Source organism: Otolemur garnettii, unplaced genomic scaffold (genome assembly GCF_000181295.1).
Source record: "Otolemur garnettii isolate 467f Iridium unplaced genomic scaffold, OtoGar3 scaffold00006, whole genome shotgun sequence".
Lineage (NCBI taxonomy): Eukaryota > Metazoa > Chordata > Mammalia > Primates > Galagidae > Otolemur > Otolemur garnettii.
This window is the reverse complement of record NW_003852401.1, coordinates 20,149,990-20,175,080: the sequence shown is the minus strand read 5'-3', so window position 1 is coordinate 20,175,080 and position 25,091 is coordinate 20,149,990. Positions and strand designations below refer to the sequence as shown.

Sequence of the window (25,091 nt, the reverse complement as noted above, 5' to 3'; positions counted from 1 at the left end):
CTCACTGGCTTAAACCAACCTGAGCCGAAGTGAGATCTCATGTCTAAAAATAGTCCAGCATTGTGGTAGGAGCCTGTGTCCCAGCTACTTGGGAGGCTGAGGCAAGAGACTCGCTTGAGCCCAAGTGTCTGAGATTGCTGTGAGGCACTCTACCGAGGTTGACAAGGTGAGACTGTGTCTCAAAAAAAAAAAAAAGTTTAAAAATTGGTTTTAGTTTGACAGATTTAGGGGTCCAGGTAATTTTTCTTTACATGGATTAATTGTATGGTGGTGATATCTGAGCGTTTAGTAGCCATCTCTCAAACAGTGTGCGTTGTGCACATTAGATAGCTTTTCTTCCCTCGCCCCCTTCCTGCCCAATTTTTCCTTAACTCACGTTAAACTCTGCTATTCTTTTGACTTTCTCCTAAAGCAGGAGTAGATGGCTTAGTAATGGAAAAGGGGTAAGGGAAATAATTAAGTGCAATCATAATTTTTGACCTTTTTTTTGGAGATAGTCTTTGCTTTGTTGCCCAGGTAATCCTAGCACTCTGGAAGGCTGAGGTTGGAGGATTGCTTGAGTTCAGGAGTTCTAGACCACCCTGAACAATAGTGAGATCCTGTCTCCATGAAAAATGAAAAAATAAGCGGGGCATTGTGATAGGTGCCTGTAGTCGTAGTTACTTGGGAGGCTGAGGCAAGAGGATCACTTGAGTCCAGGAGTTAGAGGTTGCTGCGAGCAAGGCTGAGGCCACTGTACTCTGGCCCAGGCACAAGAGCAAGACTCTGTCACCAAACAAACAAACACCCCCCTCCCCCAAACCAAAACAAAAACCAAACTAAAAAACAAAAAAACAGACTGGGTGCCATGGCTCAGGCCTGTAATCTTAGCACTCAGGAAGGCTTAGGCTGGTGGATTGCTTGAGCTCAAGAGTTCGAGACCAGCCTGAGCCAGAGTGAGACCCTGTCTCTACTAAAAATTGAAAAACTGAGACAGGAGGATCGCTTCAGCCCAAGAGTTGGAGGTTGCTATGAACTATGATGCTATGGCACTCTACCCAGGTTGACAGCTTGAGAGACTCTGTTTCAAAGAAAAAAAACAACTGGCCAGCTCCTTACTGCTACTTATTCTTACTGGCCTACTATTACGGAAGCTCTCAATCATCCTAACGTAACTAGAAAAGGGTTACTCTGAATTCCCTCTGAAGAATACCACTGATACCCACACACAAGGCTAAGCAGGCTATGTTTATTATATGAAAATATCAGTTGATTTGTGTGTTAGCAAGGCAACAGTGCTTATCTCACTATAGTTTATACCAACTAGGACATTATGAGATGTAATCAAATAGTATGGAAATAGATGAACTGTGAATACAGCAATGCTATTGTTTCTATAAAACTCAAGTAAAATACTTTGGAAAGCCCCAGTAAAAATGAGATGATAAAAAAAAAAAATCCCAGGCGGTGCCCGTGGCTCAGCAGGTAGAGCACCAGCCCCATATACCAAGGGTGGGTTCAAACCGGACCCAGCCAAACTGCAACAAAAAATAGTTGGGTGTTGTGGTGGGTGCCTGTGGTCCCAGCCACTGGGGAGGCTGAGGCAAGAGAATCATCTCAGCCCAAGAGCTGGAGGTTGCTGTGAGCTGTAATGCCATGGCACTCTGCTAAGGGCAACAAAGTGAGACTCTGTCTCTAAAAAAAAAAAAAAAATCCCCAATGAGATGATGTCTGGGAGTTATAACAGTTAAAGTGTAAGGAGGTAGAGGAATTTCTAAAAATCTAGGATTCTGAGGTTGGTCGCAGTGGCTCATGCCAGTAATCCTAGCACTCTGGAGGCTGAGGCCGGTGGATTGCCTGTGCTCACGGTTCGAGACCATCCTGAGCAAGAGTAATACCCCTGGGTGTTGTGGCGGGCACCTGTAGTCCCAGCTACTTGGGAGGCTGAGGCAAGAGAATTGCTTAAGCCCAAGAGTTGGAAGTTGCTGTGAGCTATGATGCCAGAGCACTCTGACAAGGGTGATAGAGTGAGACTTGGTCTTAGAAAAACAAAAAATTATTTTGAAATAATTTCAGACTTTAGAAAATTTGTGAAACAGAGAAAAGATGTTTAAACCCTTCATTCAGATTTTTCGAATGTTAAAGTTGTTCTAGGGTTATCATTTTGTCTCTCTCGTGTGTTAGCACATTCTCTCCCTCCTCCTCTCTCTCACTTTTTCATGGGGTATGTGTATATGTACACACATACTGTTTTCTGAATCATTTGAAGGTAACTTGAAGACATAAATGTATCATATATTCCTTAAAAGCAAGGACATTATCTTCTGTAACTACAGTGCACTTATCAAAGTTAGGAAATTAATCTTGATACAATACTATTATGCAATTTTCGGATCTTATTCAAGTGTCAGCTTTTGTTTCACTCATATTCCTTTTAGCAAAAGAAGAGTCCAAAAATATTTTCGGTTTGAGATCCTATAATTCAATTTAGGATTATACATTATATTAAAGTCTTTTAATTTGAAATTTTTTCTCTCTCTCTCTTCCTTTTTTTTTTTCTTGGAGACAGAACTTCACTCTGTTGCCCAGGTTAGGTATCAGCCTAGCTCAAGCCCTCAAACTCCTGGGCTCAAGCAATCTTCGTGCTTCAGCCTTTCCAGTAGCTGGGGCTATAAAGTACAGTCATGAACCACCATGCCTGGCTTACTTTCCTGTTTTTTAGTAGAGATGGGTCTCATTCTTGTTCAGGCTGGTCTCGAACTCGTGAGCTCAAGGGATCCTCGCTCTCACCTCACCCCCTCAGAGTGCTGGGATTACAGGCATGAGACACTATGCTGCGCCTTCAGCAGACTTTTCTGCATACTGTTCTGGGTTCTCATTCTTACTATGAAGAAAAGACAGCCTAAATGCCCATAAATCTGTTAATCTTGCCAGATTATTGGTGAACAAGAGAAGTCTTACTCAGTTTGCCCAGGAGGATGACTTCTTCCAGTTCCCATCCACCAAGGTATAAGAGAGGTGGGCGCTGTAGATATATGGGGGAGAACTTACACAATAACTTTTATCATTCCTTCTCTGGAACCTTCTCCTGGGACCCAGCCTAGACTCTGAACTCAAGTTAAAGGAACTTTTGCACTGACTCCTTTGTTGCCTTGGCTCTTTTGTCTGAGAACTGTCTCCTTGAGTTCATGTGGTTAGGGGCCTAAACCCTTCCCCCCACCTACCATCCCAGAACAAAAGCCCTTCCTGGCCCTGTCCTAAGAGTTCCCTGGAAGTATCCTGCTTCAGCCTTTCCAGTAGCTGGGGCTATAAAGTACAGTCATGAACCACCAAAGCCTTCCATCAACCTATGGAATCTTCCTCTCCCTATGCCCCTTATAACCACAAACCTTCTACTGTTCCTGTTACATTTGCCATCTTTGCCTAGGTGGGTCTTCATTCCCTTTCATTAAATTGGCCTGAACCTCTCTTGGCCTCATCTATGGGTACATTGCCTGCCGAACTCCCTTTTTCATGTTTCCATTCCTACTCTGGGTTTGTGCAGGCCAGTGGAAGAAGATGGATTAGAGATCTGAAAGAGACCAAAGGATTAAAGAAAACCTGCCTGGACCTCTGAGACAGAAGAGAAGCCTGGCTTAGGCAAAAGTGGCCAACAGTCTAAGGGCTTTTTTTTTTTTTTTTTTTGAGACAGGAGCCTCAAGTTGTCCCCCTGGGTAGAGTGCCTTGGCATAGCTCACAGCAACCTCTAACTTCTGGGCTCAAGTGAGTCTCCTGCCTCTGCCTCCCAAGTAGCTGGGACTACAGGCGCCCACCACAACGCCCGGCTATTTTTTTGGTTGCAGCTGTCATTGTTGTTTGGCGGCCTGGGCTAGATCCAAACCCGCCACTTGGGTGTATGTGGCTGGCGCCTTAGCCACTTGAGCCACAGGCGCCAAGTCAGGTTAAGGGCTTTTTGTTGTGTTACTTTTTTATGGCCTAGGCCTGTGGGTCCTGGGATGACAGAAAAGGGCAGCCTATAAAGCCATGTGTGGTTCAGTACCTGCATAGTGTGCTAATGGCCCTTTTCTTCCCAAGCCTAGAACCTTCTGAGAAAGATGACATTAATGTAAGATGAGACTATTATGAACTTTACTATTGATAAAGCTCAGATTGGAGAATGTGGTCTTCTGCTTCTTTCTCTTCTGTCTGGCCCTTGACGCCGGTATTAGTTTTCCCAGGGCTGCTGAAGCAAATTATCACAGGCTCAGATGGCTTCAAACAAGAGAAATATATTCTCTCCCAGTTCTGGAGGATAGAATACCAAAATCAAGGCATAGGGAGGGGCATCCTTCCTCTACAGGATTCAGGGAAGAATCTGCTCTGTCCTTTTCTCTTAGCTTCTTGCATCTGCCAGCAATCCTTGGCATTCCTTGGCTTACAACAACATGCCTGCAGTATCTGCCTCCATCCTCACATGGTGTTTTTTCCTCTGTGTCTGTCTCTTCTCTTCTTAAAAGGAGCTGTCTTTTAATGTCAGACTGTGTTAAGGTCCACCCTAATTGAATATGACCTCATTTTGCTTATACCCACAAAGACCGTGTTTCCAAATAAGATCACATTCACAGGTAGTGGGGGTTAGGTCTCAACATGTCTTTTTGGGAAACACAAGGCAACCCATCCCGATGCCCAACCAAGCAGAAGCTTGCTTGGCTCATTGTGAGTCCAAACCCAGTGAGCTGCAGTGTTGGAACTGAAAGGCCAGACATCCATCTGCCCGAGGCAGGGCCTGGGCTCATTCTTTTCTTAGCCTAACGTGTTATCTGCTAAACTGATGAGTGCCGTATCTCCCTGGGACTGTACTTTATAGTAGATCTTGGAAGTGTGGTCTTCAGAGGTAGTTAGTAGTATAGATCAGTTCCTATGCGGCTGGTGTATTTATTTTATTCATTTATTTTTGAGATGGAGTTTCATTCTGTCACCTTACTGCTGTGGTGTCATAGCTCACAGCAACTTCAAACTCTGGGTTCAAGTGATCCTCTTGCCTCAGCCTCCCGAGTAGCTGAGACTGTAGGTGCCTACCATGACACTTGTCTAATTTTTTCCATTTTTAGTAGAGTCAGGGTCTCCTTCTTGTTCAGACTGAACTCCTGAGCTCAAGTGATCCATCTACCTCAGCTTCTCCAAATGCTAGGATTAGAAGTGTGAGCCAACATGGCCAGCCTTTTTTTTTTTTTTTTTTTTTTTTAAAGTCTCTCCTGGTCCTTTAGGCTGAAGTGCAGTGGCCCCGTGGCTTCATCATTTCTCACTGCAGCTGTCCGCTCCTGGGGTCAAGCTATCCTTCCCATCTCAGCCTCCTGAGTGACAGAAGTATAAGGTCTATACTACTATTTTTAAATTTCTTGTAGAAGCAGGGTCTTGCTCTGTTACCCAGGCTGGTATCAAACTCCTGGCCCCAAGTGATCCTCACACTTCAGCCTTCCAAAGTGTTGGGATTAAAGGACTGAGCCATTGCACCTGGAATGGCAGGCCTTATTCAATTAACTAATACTCATATGTCTTCACAGAAGAAGAGAAGAGAATAACTCTTCTCACAGAAGTTATTTATTTATTTTTTAGAGACAGAGTCTCACTTTGGCACCCTCAGTAGGGTGTTGTGGCGTCACAGCTCACAGCAACCTCCAGTTCTTGGGCTTAGGTGATTCTTTTGCCTCAGCCTCCCGAGTAGCTGGAACTACAGGTGCCCACCACACAATGCTTGGCTATTTTTTGTTGCAGTTTGGCTGGGGCCGGGTTTGAACCCACCACCCTTGGTATATGGGGCCGGCGTCCTACTCAGTCACAGGCACTGCCCTATTTATTTTTTTGAGACAGTCTCACTTTGTCACCCTCAGTAGAGTACTATGGTGTCACAGCTCACAGCAACCTCAAAACTCTTGGGCTCATGCAATTGTCTTGCTTAAGTCTGCCAAGTAGCTGGGACTATAGGCACCCACCACAACGCCTGGCTATTTTTGTTGTTGTTGTAGTTGTCCTTGTTTAGCAGGCCCAGGCTGGGTTTGAACCCATCTGCCTCGGAGTATGTGACTGGCATGCTAACTACTGAGCTATGGGCACCAAGCTGTATTTGTCATTATTGTTTAGCAGGCCTGGGCTGGGTTCGAACCTGCCAGACCTGGTGTATGTGGCTGGTACCCTGGCCACTGAGCTATGGGCGCTGAGCCACACAGAAGTTATTTAAATAAGGGAATACAAATCGGAAATACAGGACACAGGGACACAATTCCCTTCATAGTATCTTTAGAGAAAATGAAATACTTAGGAATATACCTAACAAAAGAGGTAGAGGATGTTTACAAAGAGAATTATGAAACCCTAAGAAAAGAAATAGGAGAAGACATTGACAAATGGAAGAACATACCATGCTCTTGTCTGGGAAGAATCAACATTGTCAAAATGTCTGTTCTATCCAAAGCAATCTACAGATTCATTGCAATTCCATCCTAATACCAACTTCATACTTTGAAGAACCGGAAAAAATAGTACTTTGTTTTTTATTATTCTTAGTAATAAAAGCAAAGCCAGAGGCATCACTCTACCAGACTTCAGGTTACATTACAAGTCCACAGGATTCAAAACAGCATGGTATTGGCACAAAAATAGAGACATAGACATATGGAACCAACTAGAAAACCAAGAGATGAAACCAGTCTCTAGTTGCCATGTTATCTTTGATAAACCAAATAAAAGCATATGGAGTGGGAAAAAATCCCTATTCAACAATTGGTGCTGGCAGAACTGGATAACCACCCATAAAAGACTGACACTGGACCCGTACCTTTTACTATTTACTGTATATCCTCAGTTTATTTTGTATTCCCCAGTAAAATTACCATCACCACTATGGAGAGTAGACATTTTTCTTTTATGATCACATAAATGTTCAGAAACAAAGATTGAGGGTGTTTATGTAAATGTGAGTTAATGCTGGACTTTTCTTCCCTTAATGGAAAAGCTTTTTGTTTGGTTGAAAAAATCTTGGGCTGGGCATGGCTCACTCCTGTAATCCCAGCACTCTGGGAGGCCAAGGGAGGTGGACTGCTTGAGCTCATGAGTTTGAGATCAGCCTGAGCAGGACCAAGACCCTGTCTCTAAAAATAGCCAGGTGGTGTGGCAGATGCCTGTAGTCCCAGTTACTCAGGAGGCTGAGGCAAGAGGATCACTTAAGCCCAAGAGTTTGAGGTTGCTGTGTTCTGTGATGCTAAGGCACTCTACCCAGGACAAGCTGTCTCAAAAAAAAAATCTTAGATTACTTGCTATAAATATGGTTCTTCACTTTGTGTGGTTTCAGAAATATTGAAGGCCAGCTCTGTAGAAGCAGAGTAACAAAGTTAGCATCAGACTTTTTTTATTTTTTTTGAGACAGAGTCTCACTCAGTCGCCCTTGGTAGAGTGCTAGGGCATCACAGATCACAGCAACCTCAAACTCTTGGGCTTAAGCACTCCTCTTGTCTCAGCCTCCCAAGTAGCTGGGACTATAGGTGCCTGCTGTGACTGGCTAGTTTTTCTGTTTTTAGTAGAGACAGGATCTTGCTCTTGCTCAGGCTGGTCTTGAATGCCTGAGCTCAGGCCATTCTCCTGACTCAGGCTTCCAAAGTGCTAGGATTATAGGCATGAGCCACCTCACCCAGCCAGAGATATTGTTGTCATTCACTTGGGCACTGAGTTTCAGAAGATGGGTAGCATTTAAACAAATATTATTACATTACCTTCAGCTAAAAATCTCATAGTGGTGCTTGTTGCAGAATATAAGTCTTTCTCTCATTAGAAAACAGTACAGCAGCTCGGTGCCTGTGGCTCAAGTGGCTAAGGCGCCAGCCACATACACCCAAGGTGGTGGGTTCGAATCCAGCCTGGGCCCACCAAACAACAATGATGGCTGCAACCAAAAAATAGCCGGGCGTTGTGGCTGGCGCCTGTGGTCCTAGCTACTTGGGAAGCTGAGACAGGAGACTCGCTTGAGCCCAGGAATTGGAGGTTGCTGTGAGCTGAAATGCCATGGCACTCTGCCCAGGGGGACAGCTTGAGGCTCCTGTCTCAAAAAAAAAGAAAAATAAAACAGTACAGCAAGACTATTTTAACCTAATACTTCTTCTTGGCTTAGACAAATAAAGGTGAAAGAGCAAAAGGAGGGGCTGAGAATTTAATTGTAATGCCACGATTAAGCTTAACAATGACAAACGGGTACTAGAAAGAACGCAACAGAAACTTTATAAAGTGCATTTTAAGGGTAAATAATGTAAATAAGTAACCCCCCCAGAAGAAATGAAAATGTATGTGTTCAGAAATGATCAGTGTTACTAATAATCAGTGAAATTAAGCTTTTTTGTTTTATTTTTTAAAATCATAGCATTTGGACCTCTAAGCACTTACAGAGCTCTAGACCAAGATCAGAATTTTTTTTTTTTGAGACAGTCTCACAGTGTTGCCCTTGGTAGAGTTCTGTGGTGTCATAGCTCCCAGCAACCTCAAAGTGTTGGGCTTAAGCAATTCTTTTGCCTCAGCCTCCCAAGTAGCTGGGACTACAGGTGCCCGCCACAATGTCTAGCTGTTTTTGTTGTTGTTGTAGTTGTCATTGTAGTTTAGCTGGCCTGGGCTAGGTTTGAACCCACCAGTGTTGGTGCATGTGGCTGGTGCTGTAACCACTGTGCTACGGGCGGCGAGCCCAAGACCAGAATTATTGGTAAAATTTAACTCTACACATTTTTGCCTATCGTATGGGCAAAGATCTGGGTGGTAGTCTTAAAGTTAAATCTTTTAAATACTTCAACATATTTAAAAATTTATAATGATCACTTATTAACTTTATAGATTGAGAAAGGCCTAAAACCTAAGCTAACGAGGTATTGACTATATGTACCAGATTTGTAGATAGGATTAATTTAGTGTAATCAAGGGAATAGTGATGTTAGGAATGGCAGAAATATATTTCCCAGTCTAATTAGCACACTAGGCCAAGGGATGAGGTTTTAATACTTATGTGCTTCATGTCTTTTTTTTTTGAGATAGAGCCTCAAGCTATTGCCCTAGGTAGAGTGCCGTGGCATCACAGCTCATAGCAACCTCCAGCTCCTGGGCTCAAGTGATTCTCCTGCCTCCACCTCCAAAGTAGCTGGGACTACAGGTGCCTACCACAATGCTCGGCTGTTTTTGGTTATAGCCGTCATTGTTGTTTGGTGGGCCTGGGCTGGATTCGAACCTGCCAACTCAGCTGTATGTGGCTGGCGCCTTAGCCTCTTGAGCCACAGGCACTGAGCCTATGCGCTGCATGTCTTACCCAGTCTCCGTGCCTCAGTTTCTTTCTATCTTTTTTTTTTTTGAGACAGAGTTCCACTTTGTGTCCCCCCCACCCCCCCCACGGTAGTGTGTCCTGGCATCATTGCTCACAGCAGCCTCTAACTCTTGGGCTCAAGTGATTCTCTTGCCTCAGCCTCCCAAGTAGCTGTGACACCGGCCACAATGCCCAGCTATTTTTAGAGATGGGGATCTCACTCTGGCTCAGGCTAGTCTCAAACCTTTGACCCTAGGCAGTCTGTCCACTTTGGCCTCCCAAATTGCTGGGATTACCATTCTGGCCCATGCCTCAGTTTCTTGTCAGCACTATTGTTCTGTAGCTTAGGCCAGAAATCTAGGCTCTTGTTTCTCCTGCTTCTGCTGGGAATTTTGTTCAGAATATACCTGTAATCTGCCCACCTTTCTCTGCCCCCTACGGGCCATGCCACCATCTTATCTTGAGTTAGTGCAAATTGCTTCCATGCTGATCTCTTTGCTTGCAGCCTTGTCCTTTCCGACAGAAGTCAGAATGGGATTTACAAAGTGTGAGCCAACTCACTTCACTGCATTAGCTTGTTCAGAGGGTTGCAGTGCCATCTCTTTGAATGGAAATGAATGTTTGAGTGTGAAGAACTAGATAGATAAGAAGGGAGAAAGTCCGTAATCACTTCTCATTTCATGCAGCGTAAAGGTGAAACTTATTTCCTCCTCAGCCTCATCTATTGTCACCCTTGCTCACTGCCTAGCAGCTATACTCAGCTTTTTGTTTTTCCTTGAAAAGCTGCAGAGCCAACTTTCTTGCTGTTGCCTCAGCCCCAAATGTTCTTTTCCAGGTATCTGTATTATTCCCCCCCTTCCCTTGCCTACCTTGTGTAATGGCAGGCTTGCTCTTTGCCCTGTACCTGCCTAATGCTGGCTCTTTTCTGTAGTGTGTGCTACTCACTTACTGTTTTCCTCTGATTAGCATTAGGACTTTACTGGCCTCTTCTGCTTAGAGAAAGCTTTAGGCCACCCTTGTTCTCTGGCATAGGGAAAAGGAATGCTGCCTTCTGTGTACCAAACGTTTCTAAAGAGGTAATATGTTGGCTTCCCTTTCTCACTGCTCAGATTTTTCTCTTCTATTTACCAGTCATGCAGATGAATCTCTTTTCTAAGTAACTTTTCTGTGTTTGGGACTAGTTCTTTCCTTTTCCTGACATTGTTATCATTTTATGTAAATATGTTAGCACCCGGCACTTACTTCATTCAGCTGGCAAATAATTATTGCAGCAGATCTTGTGAGCCAGGGTTGGGTGCCAGACTCTATGCCAGGGCTTAAAGAGATGGTGAGTTTGCATTTCCCTGGAGCAGTTGATGGTTCAGTGGGTTGTCCGTAATGTTAGCAGTTGGGACAGGTGGTAATGAGGAAGGCAGAGAGGGAGATGAGGACACAGGGTGGTTCACCCAGCCTTCTTCCATAGGGTTGGGAATCTCAAGGGTGGGGAGGAGTGTGACAGGTAAAGGGGAAGCAGGCATAGGCTGCTCCCAGGGGAAAGGATAACTTGTACAAAGGCACAGAGAACTTCGTTTGTGTGCAGAGGCACAAGTCAGTGATTATTATGGGAGCATAAGTATAATGCAGGCAGTGATGGTAGACAAGGCTGCAATAGTTGGGCTGGGGCCAGATCCAGATACCTCTAAGGTACCATGTATTTACCGTACAGAGAAACTTCTAATAGTGCTACTCGTGGCTTTGGGTGTGTTGTGTACATGTGAAGGGAGGTGGGTAAGGAGGTAGCCTGGAAGTTTTTTTCTTTGTATGCCTCATTCCTGAGGTAGGGAGAATCCAGAATATTTACTTCTATGTATTAATGTATCTCAGTGCAGGTTATTTTCTCCTTTGGATTGCAGATTTCTAAAGGGTAGCAGGGTTATGTTCCTCCTAGCTTTTATGTTCCTTTAGGCTTTCTTTAAACTAATGATGACCATGCATCTATCAGAGCCCTGCTGGGTTTTCACTTTTACTAACTCGTAACATGTTTTCTCCTTTAACTCACCCCATCCATCGCTTTCCAATTTTTCTTTCTGTCAGGCAAGCTGAGTTTATTTATTTAAAAAAAAGGGAAAAGGCCATGCCCGTAGTTCGGGTAGGGCACCAGCCTCATACACTGAGGCTGGCAGGTTTGAACGCAGCCTGAGCCAGCTAAACAACAATTACAACTGCAACAAAAAAAATAACCAGGTGTTGTGGTGGGCACCAGTAGTCCCAGCTGATTAGGAGCCTGAGGCAAGAGAATTGCTTCAACTCAAGAGTTTGAAGTTGCTGTGAGCTATGATGCCACCGAGCTCTACCAAGGGCAACACAGTGAGACTCTTGTCTCAAAAAAAAAAATTGTTCTGAGAGGATTTGTTTTTTTTTAGACACAGAGTCTTACTTTGTCACCCTTGGTAGAGTGCTGTGGCATCACAGCTCACAGCAACCTCCAGCTCTTGGGCTTAGGCGATTCTCTTGCCTCAGCCTCCTGAGTAGCTGGGACTACAGGCGCCTGCCACAACGCTGGCTATTTTTCGTTGCAGTTTGGCCGGAGCTGGGTTTGAACCCACCACCCTAGGTTTATGGGGCCGGCGCTCCCCCTGCCCCCTCAGCCATAGGCGCTGCCCCGAGGGGATTTGTTGTTTGAGCTAAAGGACCGGTCAGACACCAGGTCCTATTGAATCCTCCACAGTCGGGCTCCTTCCTGAGGCAGTCTCTCCAGCATTGCTTGTTCACTTTTGCGTTCCCTGTGCCCATCATGCTAGTGCTCGGGACATGCTTGTTGAAGGAATCATTCTGTTCATTGAATCATCCTGTTCATTGATGCAAAGATTAAGTCTTAAGTTTTCAGAGCAAAACCTACTGCCTGATTTTCTGCCTCAATCTCTTACAATCTTTGCTTTCTAAGTTCCAGACATGTTAACCTTTTCTCCATTCTGCAGTATTTCTAAATATTTCCACTGTGGCATGTTTTTTCTCTCATTTGGCCAGTTCCTACACCTTCTTAAAACTCTAAACTCTGCCCCTTTCTAGGGTGGTGATCCCTTTTTTCCTCCCTACCCTGTCCTGCCCCTTCCTCTTCCTTTCTCACCTGTTGCCCAGGCTAGAGTGCTGTGGTGTCAGGCTAGCACACAGTAAGGTCCTGGATCCAAACAATCCTCCTCCTTCAGCCTTCTGAGTAGCTGGGACTACAGGTGCCTGCCACAATACCTGGCTAGTTTTTTCTATTTTAAATAGAAACAAGGTCTTGCTCTTGTTTAGGCTGTTCTTGAACTTCTGAGCTCAAGTTCTTTTCCCAGTTTAGCCTCCCAGAGTGCTAGGATTACAGGTGCGAGCCACAGTGCCTGGCTGGGAAGTTATTTCTGGTTTTTATTTATTTATTTTTTTTTGAGACAGAGCCTCAAGCTGTCACCCTGGGTAGAGTGCTGTGGGACAGCAACCTCCAACTCCTGGGCTTAAGTGATTCTCTTGTCTCTGCCTCCCAAGTAGCTGGGACTACAGGCACCCACCACAATGCCTGGCTATTTTTTGGTTGCAGCTGTCATTGTTGTTTGACGGGCCCAGGCTGGTTTTGAACCTGCCAGCTCAGGTGTATGTGGCTGGCGCCTTAGCTGCTTGAGCCACAGGCACTAAGCCATGATTTCTGATTAACTATGGGTGGAGTTAGTTTTTCTGTCCTGTGTACATTTTTGTAGTGGAGTTTGCTCCGCCTCTGGACAATAAACTTGGAAGGTGAAGAGGAACCTCACCCCTATGTTTCTAGTGCTTTATCTTTGATGCCTGACTATTTTGCTTAATGAGTGGTTTGTAAATTATTATAGGAAAGTATTATGACAGTCTGGAAGCACACCTGAGTAAACTCTGTTCAGGGATCTTGTACCTAGACTAGGCCTTTATGCAGCTGCTTGTGTATCTCTTCAGCTGTGGTACATATAAGCAACATCTTGTAAGCTTCCAAAGTTGGAAAATTCATCTTTACTTGGAACAATTTTGAGGGGGCCAGTAGTGCAGTCAGGTCAGTGATTGAATGCCAGGAATAGGAACTTGCCAGGAGTGATTAGAGGCCCTTATTTTTTCAGGAGCCCTGAGAGAGATGAGAGGTCTCCCTAGGAGTAATAGAAGGGAATGACAGGTCACAGGAGAGGGGAGTTCCTGCTGGGGAGCTTCCATGTTACTTGAGAGAAGTGACCACTCACCTTTAGGCTCACAGTAATTTGGTGTGTTGACCATGTTGCCTTTATTGCAGACACTGACCCAGCTATCATGGAGGTGGCCGAGTCAGAGAGCCCTCTGAACCCTAGCTGTAAGATAATGACCTTCAGACCCTCCATGGAGGAGTTTCAAGACTTCAACAAATACCTTGCATACATGGAATCTAAAGGAGCCCATCGAGCAGGACTTGCGAAGGTGATTATTCTTAGATCCTTTAAATGAAAAACCATCACTTGGCTTTTAAATTATGCTGTTTGTCTTCATGATGTAAGACTTTGTTGCTTCTGAAGGAAGTTATTTTTAAAATCTTTGTTTTTGTTAATTAATATGGAACATTTGTTTTCTACAAAGAGTAATTATTTTTTCTTCTAATTATTCCAGTTTGTGTTCTAAGGGTTTTGGTTGTTTTTTTGTTTTTTTTTCTTACCTAAATCAAGGGTGGCTCATAGAAGCCAAAGAGATTCATATATGGGTTACAAAGGTATGAGTGTATTCCTAGTTTTCAGCAGTTTCTCATCGAGGACAGTTATTAATCTGAAGCCTGACAACTTCAGGCTTCTTCTTCCCTTCTCCGTATTCCTTCCTTTCTTTTCTTTCTTTCTTTTCTTTCTTTTCTTTCTTTTCTTTCTTTCTTTCTCAGAGTCTCACTTTATCGCCCTCAGTAGAGTGCTGTGGGGTCACACGGCTCACAGCAAGCTCCAACTCTTGGGCTTAGGCAATTCTCTTGCCTCAGCCTCCCGAGTAGCTGGGACCACAGCTGCCTGCCACAATGCCCGGCTATTTTTTTGTTGCAGTTTGAACCTGCCACCCTCGGTATATGGGGCTGGCGCCCTACCTACTGAGCCACAGGTGCCGCCCTTTTTTTTCGTCTTTATTGTTGGGGATTCATTGAGGGTACAAGAAACCAGGTTGCTGTGATTGCATTTGCTAGTGAAAGTCCCTCTTACAACCTCTTTTCTTTTTATGTTTTTGTTTTCTTGGTTTTTCATTTCTTTATTATAATGGGTTTATTGAGATATTATTTACATACCATAAAATAACACCCATTTATAATGTGTGTAATTCAGCGGTTTTTAGTATATTCACAGAGTTATGTAGCCAGCCCCTCTTTTGAATTCCAAAACATTTCATCACCTCAGAAGGAAAACTCTGTATGCATTGAGCAGGAATTCCCCATTCCGCTGTCTTCCCAGCCTTAGGCAACCACAGTTCTACTTTTTCCTCTGTCTAGATTTGCCTATTCTGTTTTCTTTTTACTTATTTGTTTACCAGATGCAGAGTGCCTACAATGTGCTAGGCATTATACCACGTGCTAGGGGGGCAGAACAGACCCAGTTTGTGTCTCCATGGAGCTTTCCTTTTTTTTTTTTTTTAGACAGAGTGTCATTATGTCACCCTGGGTAGAGTGCTATGGTGTCACAGCTCACTGCAACCTCCAACTCTTGGGCTTACATGATTCTTTTACCTCAGCTTCCCAAGTAGTTGGGACTACAGGTGCCCGCCACAACTCTTGGCTATTTTTAGAGACGGGGTCTTGCTCTGTCTCAGGCTGTTCTTGAACCTATGAGCTCGGGCAGTCCACCTGCCTCGGCCTTCCAAGTGCTGGGATTATAGGCATGAGCCACCATGCCCGGCCTGATGGAGCTTTTGTTCTAGTGGTGTGTAGCACTTGAGAATGATAATAAGGACATGTACATGGAGAGCCAAAGGCTGGAAAGAAACTAGGCTTTTCACAATGTGGGGACAGAGGCCTTCAGGCTGACCTGGACTTTGCATGTGGGAGAAAGAGGAGGTAATCAGTGGAGTTGGGACTCAGTGGACAGGGGAAGAGGGTCAGAAATAAGAGAACAGGGTGCCAGATAGTATTGGGCTTGTCTGGCCATAGTACGGCTTTTTTTTTTTTTTTTTTTTTTTGAGACAGAGTCTCACTCTGTTGCCCTGGGTAGAGTGCTGTGGTATCACAGCTCAGAACAACCTCAAACTCATGGGGTTAAGCAGTTCTCTTCTCTCAGCCTTCCAAGTAGCTGGCATGATAGGTGCCTGCCACAATGCCTGACTATTTTTTGGTTGTAGTTGTCATTGTTATTTGGGCTGGATTTGAACTTGCCAGCCCCAGTGTATGTGGCTGGCACTCTAACCACTGAGCTATGGGCGCCAAGCCATAGTAAGGCTTTTAGTAGGGGTTTTAATCTGAGTATAGTGGGAAAGGAAAACCTGATAGTTGGTGGCTGATTGTTTCTTTATTTTTTTGTTTTTGTGACATTATTTTGAAAACACCACACTGGCTTCTGAGTGAGGAATGAATTTGATGTTGGTAATATATGTAGAGTGTCTTGACAGGGTTAGCTGTGTGTATCTAGTGAGGAGCTGACGGTGGTTCAGACCAGAAGAGGTGGGAGAAGTAGTGTTTGAAAATACTTACATAATTTATATCGTTTTTATTGGTGCCAGATAATATTCTTTTAAAAAAATGATGCTAGTGACTTTAGAACTGTGGTTTTAAATGATATGTGCATGGTCATGAGGGTGGCCAGTAAAATGCTGAGAACTGCCTTGCATGTTTGGATGTATAGATGCAAAGTTAAAGCTTTGAAAAAAAGATTGTCTTATATGGGGAGGTACCTGTGGCTCAGTGAGTAGGAGACTGGCCTCATGTACTGAGGGTGGCGGGTTCAAACCCAGCCCAGGCCGAACTGCAGCAAAGAGATGGCTGGGCGTTGTGGCGGGTGCCTGTAGTCTCAGATGCTCGGGAGGCTGAGGCAGGAGAATCGCCTAGGCCTCGGAGGTGGAGGTTTTTGTGAGCTGTGATGCCATGGAACTCTACTGAGGGCGATAGGTGAGACTCTGTCTGTACAAAAACAAAAACAAAAAGATTGTCTATATAATTCATCCTTTGACTTGCAACCTGAGATGGTTTGTGTGTCCCTTCTGTAATGGAAGTCTATTTTATTTTATTTTATTTTATTTTTTGAGGCAGAGCCTCAAACTATCACCCTGGGTAGATTGCCCTGACATCACAGCTCACAGCAACCTCCAATTCCTAGGCTTAAGTGATTCTCCTGCGTCTGCCTCCTAAATAGCTGGGACTACAGGCGCCTGCTACAAATGCCTGGCTATTTTTTGGTTGCAGCCATCATTGTTGTTTTTGGCGGGCCCGGGCTGTATTTGGCTGGTGCCTTAGCCGCTTGAGCCACAGGCGCTGAGCCTAGAAGTCTATTTTAATTTAAAAATTTCCCTTGGAAGAATATATTTTATTGCACTTTAGCATATTTAAATTTATGAATGTTCTAAATGTTAAATTTATAATGTGCATTTCTATTGACTTGTCAATATCACCACATAAATCTGTGAGCCTTGACAGACAGTGCTGCTAGGCTGAACCACTTGACTGTATGTGTGTAAAGCAGTGGTTCTCAACCTTCCTAATTCCACAACCCTTTAATACAGTTCCTGTGGGTCGCACCCCAAGGGTTGAGAACCGTTGGTGTAAAGGGTTCTCCTTGACATTCACATCTCTGCTATGAAGGTCATGTAGCATAGAGAGCAGACTGCAGTTCAAGAGAGAACTTGCAGAATTATACGGATTGGCGTTCAGTCCCTGCAAATGGTCCTGATGCTACCTACTTGTAACTTAATTTCCTCACCATTTCTGGCATATATTCCTTAAGGCCTATAATTTTGTTAATGTATCCTGTTAAGGTTCAAGTCTATCGTAGCAAAGTTTTAAAATTTGGAGGTGTTGAGATAATTAGGGATGAATGAGAGACAAAAAAAGGAAGATAAAAAAATGCAGAAAATGTAAAGGTTTTTAATGAATTTTTCAGAAGAGTTATCTTAGATTACATACCTTGTTGGGGCTCAGCATCTGTAGTGTAGTGGCTAGGGCTCCAGCCCCATACACCGAGGCTGGCAGGTTCAAATCCAGCCTAGGCCTACTGAACAACAATGAAATAGCTGGGCATTGTGGTGGGTGCCTGTAGTCCTAGCTACTTGGGAGGCTGAGGTAGAGAATCTCGTAAGGCCGAGAGTTTGAGGTTGTTGTGAGTTCTGATGCCAGGGAACTCTACCGAGGGTGACATAGTAAGACTCTTGTTTCAAAAAAAAAAAAAAATTCTTGTTGGCTTAGCCTTTTAAAAATATCATTTTTGGAATCTCAACAGCTACAGATTGTTGTTGGAGAGAAAAAGCATTCTTTATTGAAGCTAATGTATTATTTCAGAATCATTTGGAGTCATTTAACAGATACAATTTTGGTCACGAACTTGGAGTGGGCTAGCAGAGATTTGGTCTTCATTTGGGTAGAGGGCAGGGATGATTGTCTCTTGCCTTCTCAGGGTTCTTCTTCAGGGTTTGTCTTGTTTTCTCCCCCCATATACTGTATTCCACTGAGATTTGTTGAAGGTCCTGTGATAGAGTGGCACATTTAGTAACTTTAGAGGAGGGAGCAGCAGGGGCACTCTCACAAGGGAGCTGCACACAGGTAGAGTACACCTGTGCTGCTGTTGGCATTATGTGACAGATTGAAGCTAATGAGAACTACAATTATGAAACACACCTGAGTCCAGATCCGCCCGTTTCTCTTAAAGTGAGACTCATTTACAGAGTTGGAGACATTTTGATTTATTTAATATTGCAACAATTTCTTATTACTTTTTCTTTCTTTTTTAAAAGACAGAGACTCACTTTGTTGCCCTCAGTAGAGTGCTATGGCATCACAGCTCACAGCAACCTCCAGCTCTTGGGCTTAGGCGATTCTTTTGCCTCAGCCTCCTGAGTAGCTGGGACTACAGGCTGCCTGTCACAACGCCCAGCTTTTGTTGCAGTTTGGCCGGGGCTGGGTACCAGCCACCCTCGGTATATGGGGCTGGCACCTTGCTCACTGACCACAGGCGCCACCCAATTTCTTTTTTCTTTTTCTTTTTTTCTTTTTGAGACAGAGTCTCACTTTATTGCCCTCAGGAGAGTTCTGTAGCATCACAGCTCACAGAAACCTCCAACTCTTGGGCTTAGGCGATTCTCTTGCCTCAGTTTCCTGAGTAGCTGAGACTGCAAGTGCCCGCCACAACACCTGAGTACCAATTTCTTAATATTAGTCGACTACAGTGAACTGTTTGTTTCTAATCATTTTTGTCATCATTTTCATCAAGTTGAATAAATTCAGTTTTATCTACTTTCTCTTTTGTTCTTAAAGTTGTAGTAGTAGCAAATGAACAAAACTGCACCGAATCAAATTATACTGTAAAAATCAAGCTGGTTTGCTGGTTTGCTGGTAGCTGGTTTGCTTTCAGGACTATCCTGGGAAACAGAGCTTCCCATGAGGTTCTTTATTAATGCACTATTGACAACATTTAAGGAATTGGCCTTAGTTTATGATTTGAGGAAATTGATTGAGTAGCTCCAATAGCAGTGACTTTGGCCTTATACTACAGTCTGTCTTAGTTTTTCACTTCTCAACATGTTTTAGTTTTGCATTTTTGATTTTACTTTTATTTCTGAAATGTGAGATTTAACACCCTGTCTATAAAGTTGTTGGTCAATTTGGGAAAAAAAGGGAACAGTCTCTATAAATGTAAAACTTGTGTTTTTTTGGTAGAAGGAGATAATAATGAGCCTTTTAAATATAGAATATGGGTGAAACCTGTACCCAGCAGTGGTCTGGTCATAGATATTCTTGAGCTCTGGCTATGCACATTAGGTATTTTCTTTCTTCTTTTTTTTTTTTTTTTTTTTGAGACAGAGCCTCAGGCTGTTGCCTTGGGTAGAGTGCCATGGCATCACAGCTCACAGCAACCTCCAACTCCTGGGCTCAAGCGATTCTCCTGCCTCCGCCTCCCAAGTAGCTGGGACTACAGGTGCCCGCCACAACACCCAGCTGTTTTTATTTAACTTTTTGGTTGCTCCTGTCTTTGTTGTTTGGTGGGCCTGGGCTGGATTCGAACTCTTCAGCTTAGGTGTTTGTGGCTGGCACCTTAGCCACCTGAGCTACAGGTGCCAAGCCCACATTAGGTATTTTCATGAACAGCCCACAGAGTGCTGATAGTTATCTTTGCCCAAAGGTGAAGAAAGGTTGTCAGAAGCACAGTTCTTTTTTTCCTCCTCCTTCCTCAGTAGGTTTATTTATTATAAAGTAGAGAAGGAAAATACAGATTTTTAGCTGGAGTTTTTCCACAAGTAATAGGGGCCAGGCTGGATTTGGAGAAATGGTGATGTGAAATATGTACTGTGTTTTGAGATTATCAGGAAGGTAAACTTTTAGGAGGAATGACTTTCTTTCATTTAGGTTCATTAAATATAAAGTTTTTTTTGAGACAGAATCTTACTTTATTATCCTCAGTAGAGTGCTTGGTGTCATAGCTCACAGCAACCTCCAGCTCCTGGGGCTTAGGCGATTCTCTTGCCTCAGCTTCTGGAATAGCTGGGACTGCAGGAGCCCACCATAATGCCCAGCTATCTTTATTTTTGTTGAAGTTTGGCTGGGGCTGGGTTTGAACCCGCTGCCCTTGGTATATGGGGCCTGTGCCCTACTCAGCCACAGGCGCCGCCCTAAATATAAAGTTTTAACTTTCACAATTAACATTTACATTTTTAAGACCTAAGTATGTTGTGCTTTTCCTATGTAAGAAAATTTGATGTTTTAATATTTAAAATTATAGTTCAAAAATGAAATTTTTGTTATAGATATGAACTTATGAAGTTTTACACTTGATCTTAGCCAAAAGGTTGAGAAACAATGAACTTAATTTTTAAAACGCTTTCAAACATTGTAGATGAATTCCAAAATGCAGTTTAAATCCAAATATGTGGAAGATATAAAATTAAAATAGTATGTCAACAATAAAATACCTCCTTTTTACAAAAAAATTTTTTTCGAATGTAAGCACAAAGTAGACACAAGGTAGTGATACTTAGATTTTTGAAAATTTATTGTATTCCTTCTCTATCTTTAGAAAATTTTGCTAAAACTTTTTTTAATGGGTGAGCAACTGCCTCCTTTTTCACAGGACAGGAAAACATACTTACCTTTAAATATGATTTTTTTTCTAATCAAAACATTATTTTTGATTGTGCATATATTTCTTTTTTCTTTTTTTTTGAGACAGAGCCTTAAGCTGTCCCTAGGTAGAGTGCCGTGGCATCACAGCTCACAGCAACTTCCTACTCCTGAGCTCAAGTGATTCTCCTGCCTCTGCCTCCCAAGTAGCTGGGATTACAGGCACCCACCACAATGCCTGGCTATTTTTTGGTTGCAGCCTTCATTGTTGTTTGGTGGGCTGGGGCTGGATTTGAAGCCAGCTCAGGTGTATGTGGCTGGTGCCTTACCCTCTTGAGCCACAGGTGCTGAGCCTTCTTTTTTTTCTTTTAGAGATAGAGTCTCACATTATTGCCTTGGTAGAGTGTGTTGCGTTACAGCTTACAGCAACCTCCAACTCCTGGGCTTAGGCAATTCTCTTGCCTCAGCTGCAGGGACTACAGGCACCCACCACAATGTTTGGCTATTTTTTGTTGCAGTTTGGCCAGGGTCAGGTTTGAACCTGCCACCCTCTGTATATGGGGCTGGCGCCCTACCCACTGAGCTACAGGTGCCCCCTATTGTGCATATATTTCAAATGAGTACCCATAATAAGTCTGTTTTACTTTTTGAATTATTCAGACAGCTTTCTTTCTTTCTTTTTTTTTTTTTTTGAGCTAGCGCCTCAAGCTGTTTCCCCGGGTAGAGTGCTATAGCATCACAGCTCACAGCAACCTCCAACTCTTGGGTTTAAGTGAGCTCTTGCCTCAGCCTCCCAAGTAGCTGGAACTACAGGCACCTGCCACAGCGCCTTGCTATTTTTTGGTTGCAACCATCGTTGTTTGGCGGGCCCGTGCTGGATTTGAACCTGCCAGCTGTGGTGTATGTGGCTGGTGCCTTAGCTGCTTGAGCTACAGGTGCCGAGCCTATTCAGACTTATTTCTGATGAAAATAACTTAGTTTGGGTGGCACCTGTGGGTCAGTGGGTCGGGCACCAGCCCCATTTACCGAGGGTGGCAGGTTCAAACCTGGCCCAGGCCAAACTGCAGCAAAAAAATACCGGGTGTTGTGGCGGGCGCCTGTAGTCCTAGCTGCTTGGGGAGAATTGAGGCAAGAGAATCGCCTAAGCTCAGGTGTTGGAGGTTGCTGTGAGCTGTGTGATGCCACAGCACTCTACTGAGGGCGAGAAGGTGAGACTCTGTCTCTATAAAGAAAAAAAGGAAAATAACTTAGTTTTTACAATACTCTTAAATACAGTTTCCTTTCCCTTTTAGTATGTTATCAAGGTAGTGTTATCCATATTCATACAGTGTCAGTGTACATATACTTTTAAAAAATGAAGGGTGTATTTTCAGTAACAGACACTGTGGAGATATACACATTCACACTCATTTTAAACCAACATACCTTAGAGAATATAAAATGTACATTATCACCATGTTGCTTATGAAAATTAATGTAAGTGTGACAGCTAACTTTAATTTTTTTTTTTCTATTAAAAAAAATGGGCTGGGCTTGGTGGCTCCCCCCTGTAATCCTAGCACTCTGAAAGGCCAAGTTAGTAGGATTGCCTAAGCTCATGAGTTCGAGACCAGGCTGAGCCAGAGTGAGATCTCAACTCTAAAAATTGCTGGGCTGTGTGGTGGGTGCCTGTAGTCCCAACTACTTGGGAGGCTGAGGCAGGAGAATTGCTTAAGCCCAGGAGTTTGAAGTTGTTGTGAGCTGTGATGCCATGGCATTCTAACTGAGGGCAACAAACAAAGTGAGACTGTCTCAAAAAATGAATTTATTTATTTACTGATTGATTGAGATAGAATCTCACTCTTGGTCCAGGCTGCGGTGCTGTGGCAACATAGCTTGCAATAACCTGAAACTCCTAGGCTTAAGCAATCCTCTTGCCCTTAGCAGAGCATGGGTCTTGCTCTTGATCAGGCTGGTCTTGATCTCCTGAGCTCAAGGGATCCTCCCACCTCAGCCTCCCAGTGTGCTAGGATTATAGGCATGAGCTACCGTGCCTATCCTCATTTTCAGGTTATTCTTTTTTTTCCTTAACCTAACAGCTTTGTCACTTATCAGCTGTAAGTGATAAGTGATAAGTGTAAGTGAACCTGCATTGACCAAGTTCTCATCTTCTGATCCCAAGTTTTCTTACCTGATTAAGCTGGACCCAAGACTTTCACAGTTACAGGTACATTGCAGATCTAAAACGTGAAAGGCAAAATCTTAACATTCTTGGAGTATGAAAAGGAATATTTTCATGTTCCTGAATAGAAAAATATTTTTTAAAAATTAAAGCTTATAGCAGTACTTATAAATGAAAAGATGAGCTTTCAGCCTTTAGGGCTGTCTTTCTAGAAACCTGCACACCATGAAAGCAGAGGGAGAAGTGAATGTGCAGGCTGAAGCACAAAAGGTGAAAGATGAGGCAGAGGTCCAAGTCAGCCTGTGAACACGTGAAGGCCGCAAGAGCAGAAACTTGGAATGCCAGTGGCTGAGGATACTGGTACATTTGTTGGGCAGCATGCTACTGTCTGTAACTTGCATCTCAGTGGATCTAGGACTTCATCACCAAACGATGACCAGGACCACCTGAGAGACCTATCTTGGTCACACCAACACAGTACCTATTGGTCTTTTGCTCTGGATCTGACATTCTGGACTAGTTCTGTTCTTAGTCGTGGCTAAATGTAGCAAGTATAAAATCATGCCTTCTGCTGTTTCAGCTGAAGAATTAAAACGCGAAGTTGAATAAATTTGATAACATTAAAATTAAAAATTTATATCCGGTCTGGGTGAAGTGGCTCAGCCTATAATCCTAGCACTCTGGGAGGCTGAGGAAGGGGAATTGCCTGAGCTCACAGGTTTGAGACCTGCCTGAGCTGGAGTGAAACCCTGTCTCTAAAAATACCAGGCATTATGGCAGGTGCCTGTAGTTTCACTTACTTGGGTGGCTGAGACAAGAGAATTGCTTGAGCCTAAGAGTTTGAGGTTGCTGTGAGCTGTGATGTCATGACACTCTACTGAGGGGGACAAAGTGAAACTTTTGTCTCAAAAAAAAAAAAAAAAAAAGACAAGCCTGAGCAAGAGTGAGACCTCCTCTCTACTAAAAATAGAAAACCAAGCCAGGGATTGTGCTGGGTGCCCAGAGTTCCATCTACTTGGGAGGCTGAGGTAGGAAGATCCCTCGAACCCAGGAGTTTAAGGTTGTGAGCTGTGATGCCATAGCACTCTAGCCTAGGACAATGGATTCTCTGCCTCAAAAAAAAAAAAAAGATACTTGCTTTCTCTTGTACTTAGTGTTCTCTGTCTCCCTGTGTGTGCACGGATATTCACATATCCAACAACATTCAGAATGTGTAAAGGAACCCTATCCGTTAATAAGAAAAAGACTATCAATGCCATAGTAAAACCATCAAGAAATTTGAATAAGTACTTCACAAAGGAGAATATCAATAAAGTCAGTGAACAGAGGAAAAGAATTTTTTAGTTATGGGGAAAATACAAATAAAGTCCACACTTAGATATCATTATACCCAGTCAAGAGACTAAAACTTAAATGATGGACAGTATCAGGTGATGGTGAAAAAGTGGAAGAACAGGAACTCTTTCTGTTGTTGGAGGGAGTGTGAATTGGTACACGCACTGTAACAAAAGTTGGCGGTATCTTTTAAATTTGAACCAAACATAATCTGTATTCCAGTAATTTCACTGTTAGAGGTGTCTGTTTAAGTGTGCATTTTGTAGAGAACTCCTTGCATATATGCACTTAGAATGTGTGTACACAAATATTAATACCTTTATTTGCAATAGTCAAACTAGAAATAACCAAATGAGCATCAGTGGTAACCAGTTATAGGTACATATTTATATGAGGGAATACTGAGTAAGAATTAAAGTCAATGTGAATGAGCTACATAGGCCATCGTATTTAAATCTCAGAAAATGTTGAGTGACATGGAAGATTGACTTCAAAGAATATATACTGTATGATTAAATTTTTATATATTTCAAAAACTTTTTATTACATACTCAGATTGAAACTAAGCTCAATAAAGAAATGATTGCCATCCCTTCCAGTATAGTGGTGACCTCTGGGGCAAGAGGAGGATGTGTGTAGAGAGGACATTTGGAGGGCCTCAGGGCTGCTTGCCATGCCCTGCTTCTTAGAACTGGGCATTGTGTACTTTGGTGTTTGCTCTAACAATGGACAGAGCTGCATATTTGTGATTGTGGATTTTTGGTATGTGTGCTATATATTTATATAAAAATTTTAGTTGTTAGTTTGTTTTTTTTAAAAAGAATAGGCCAGGAGCAGTGGCTCACACCTGTAATCTTAGTACTCTGTCTGGGAGGCCAACGTGGGTGGATTGCTTGAGCTCCTGGGTTCGAGACCAGCCTGAGCAAAAGCAAGACCCTGTCTGTATTAAAAATACAAAAACTGTGGCAAGAGGCTTGTTTGAGCTGAAGAGTTTGAGGTTGCTGTGAGCTATGATGGCAGAGCTCTCTACCAGGGCTGACAAAGTGAGACTCTGTTTCAAAAACAAAACAAAACAACTTCTTTTTTTTTTT

General features: G+C 43.3%; 1 protein-coding gene across 4 annotated transcripts in view; it reads left to right on the top strand.

Moving 5' to 3' along the window:
• KDM4C (lysine demethylase 4C) overlaps nucleotides 1-25,091 on the top strand; it is a 424,788-nt gene that overhangs the window by 29,439 nt on the left and 370,258 nt on the right. For all 4 annotated transcript variants that reach the window (XR_002771056.1, XM_003782886.2, XM_023507997.1 and 1 more), the window contains exon 2: nucleotides 13,548-13,708. Coding sequence is in view for 2 of the 4 variants with exons in the window: in XM_003782886.2 (XP_003782934.1) it covers nucleotides 13,565-13,708 (144 nt within the window). In the remaining 2 variants the exon portion in view is untranslated. The remainder of the gene's footprint in view (nucleotides 1-13,547; nucleotides 13,709-25,091) is intronic.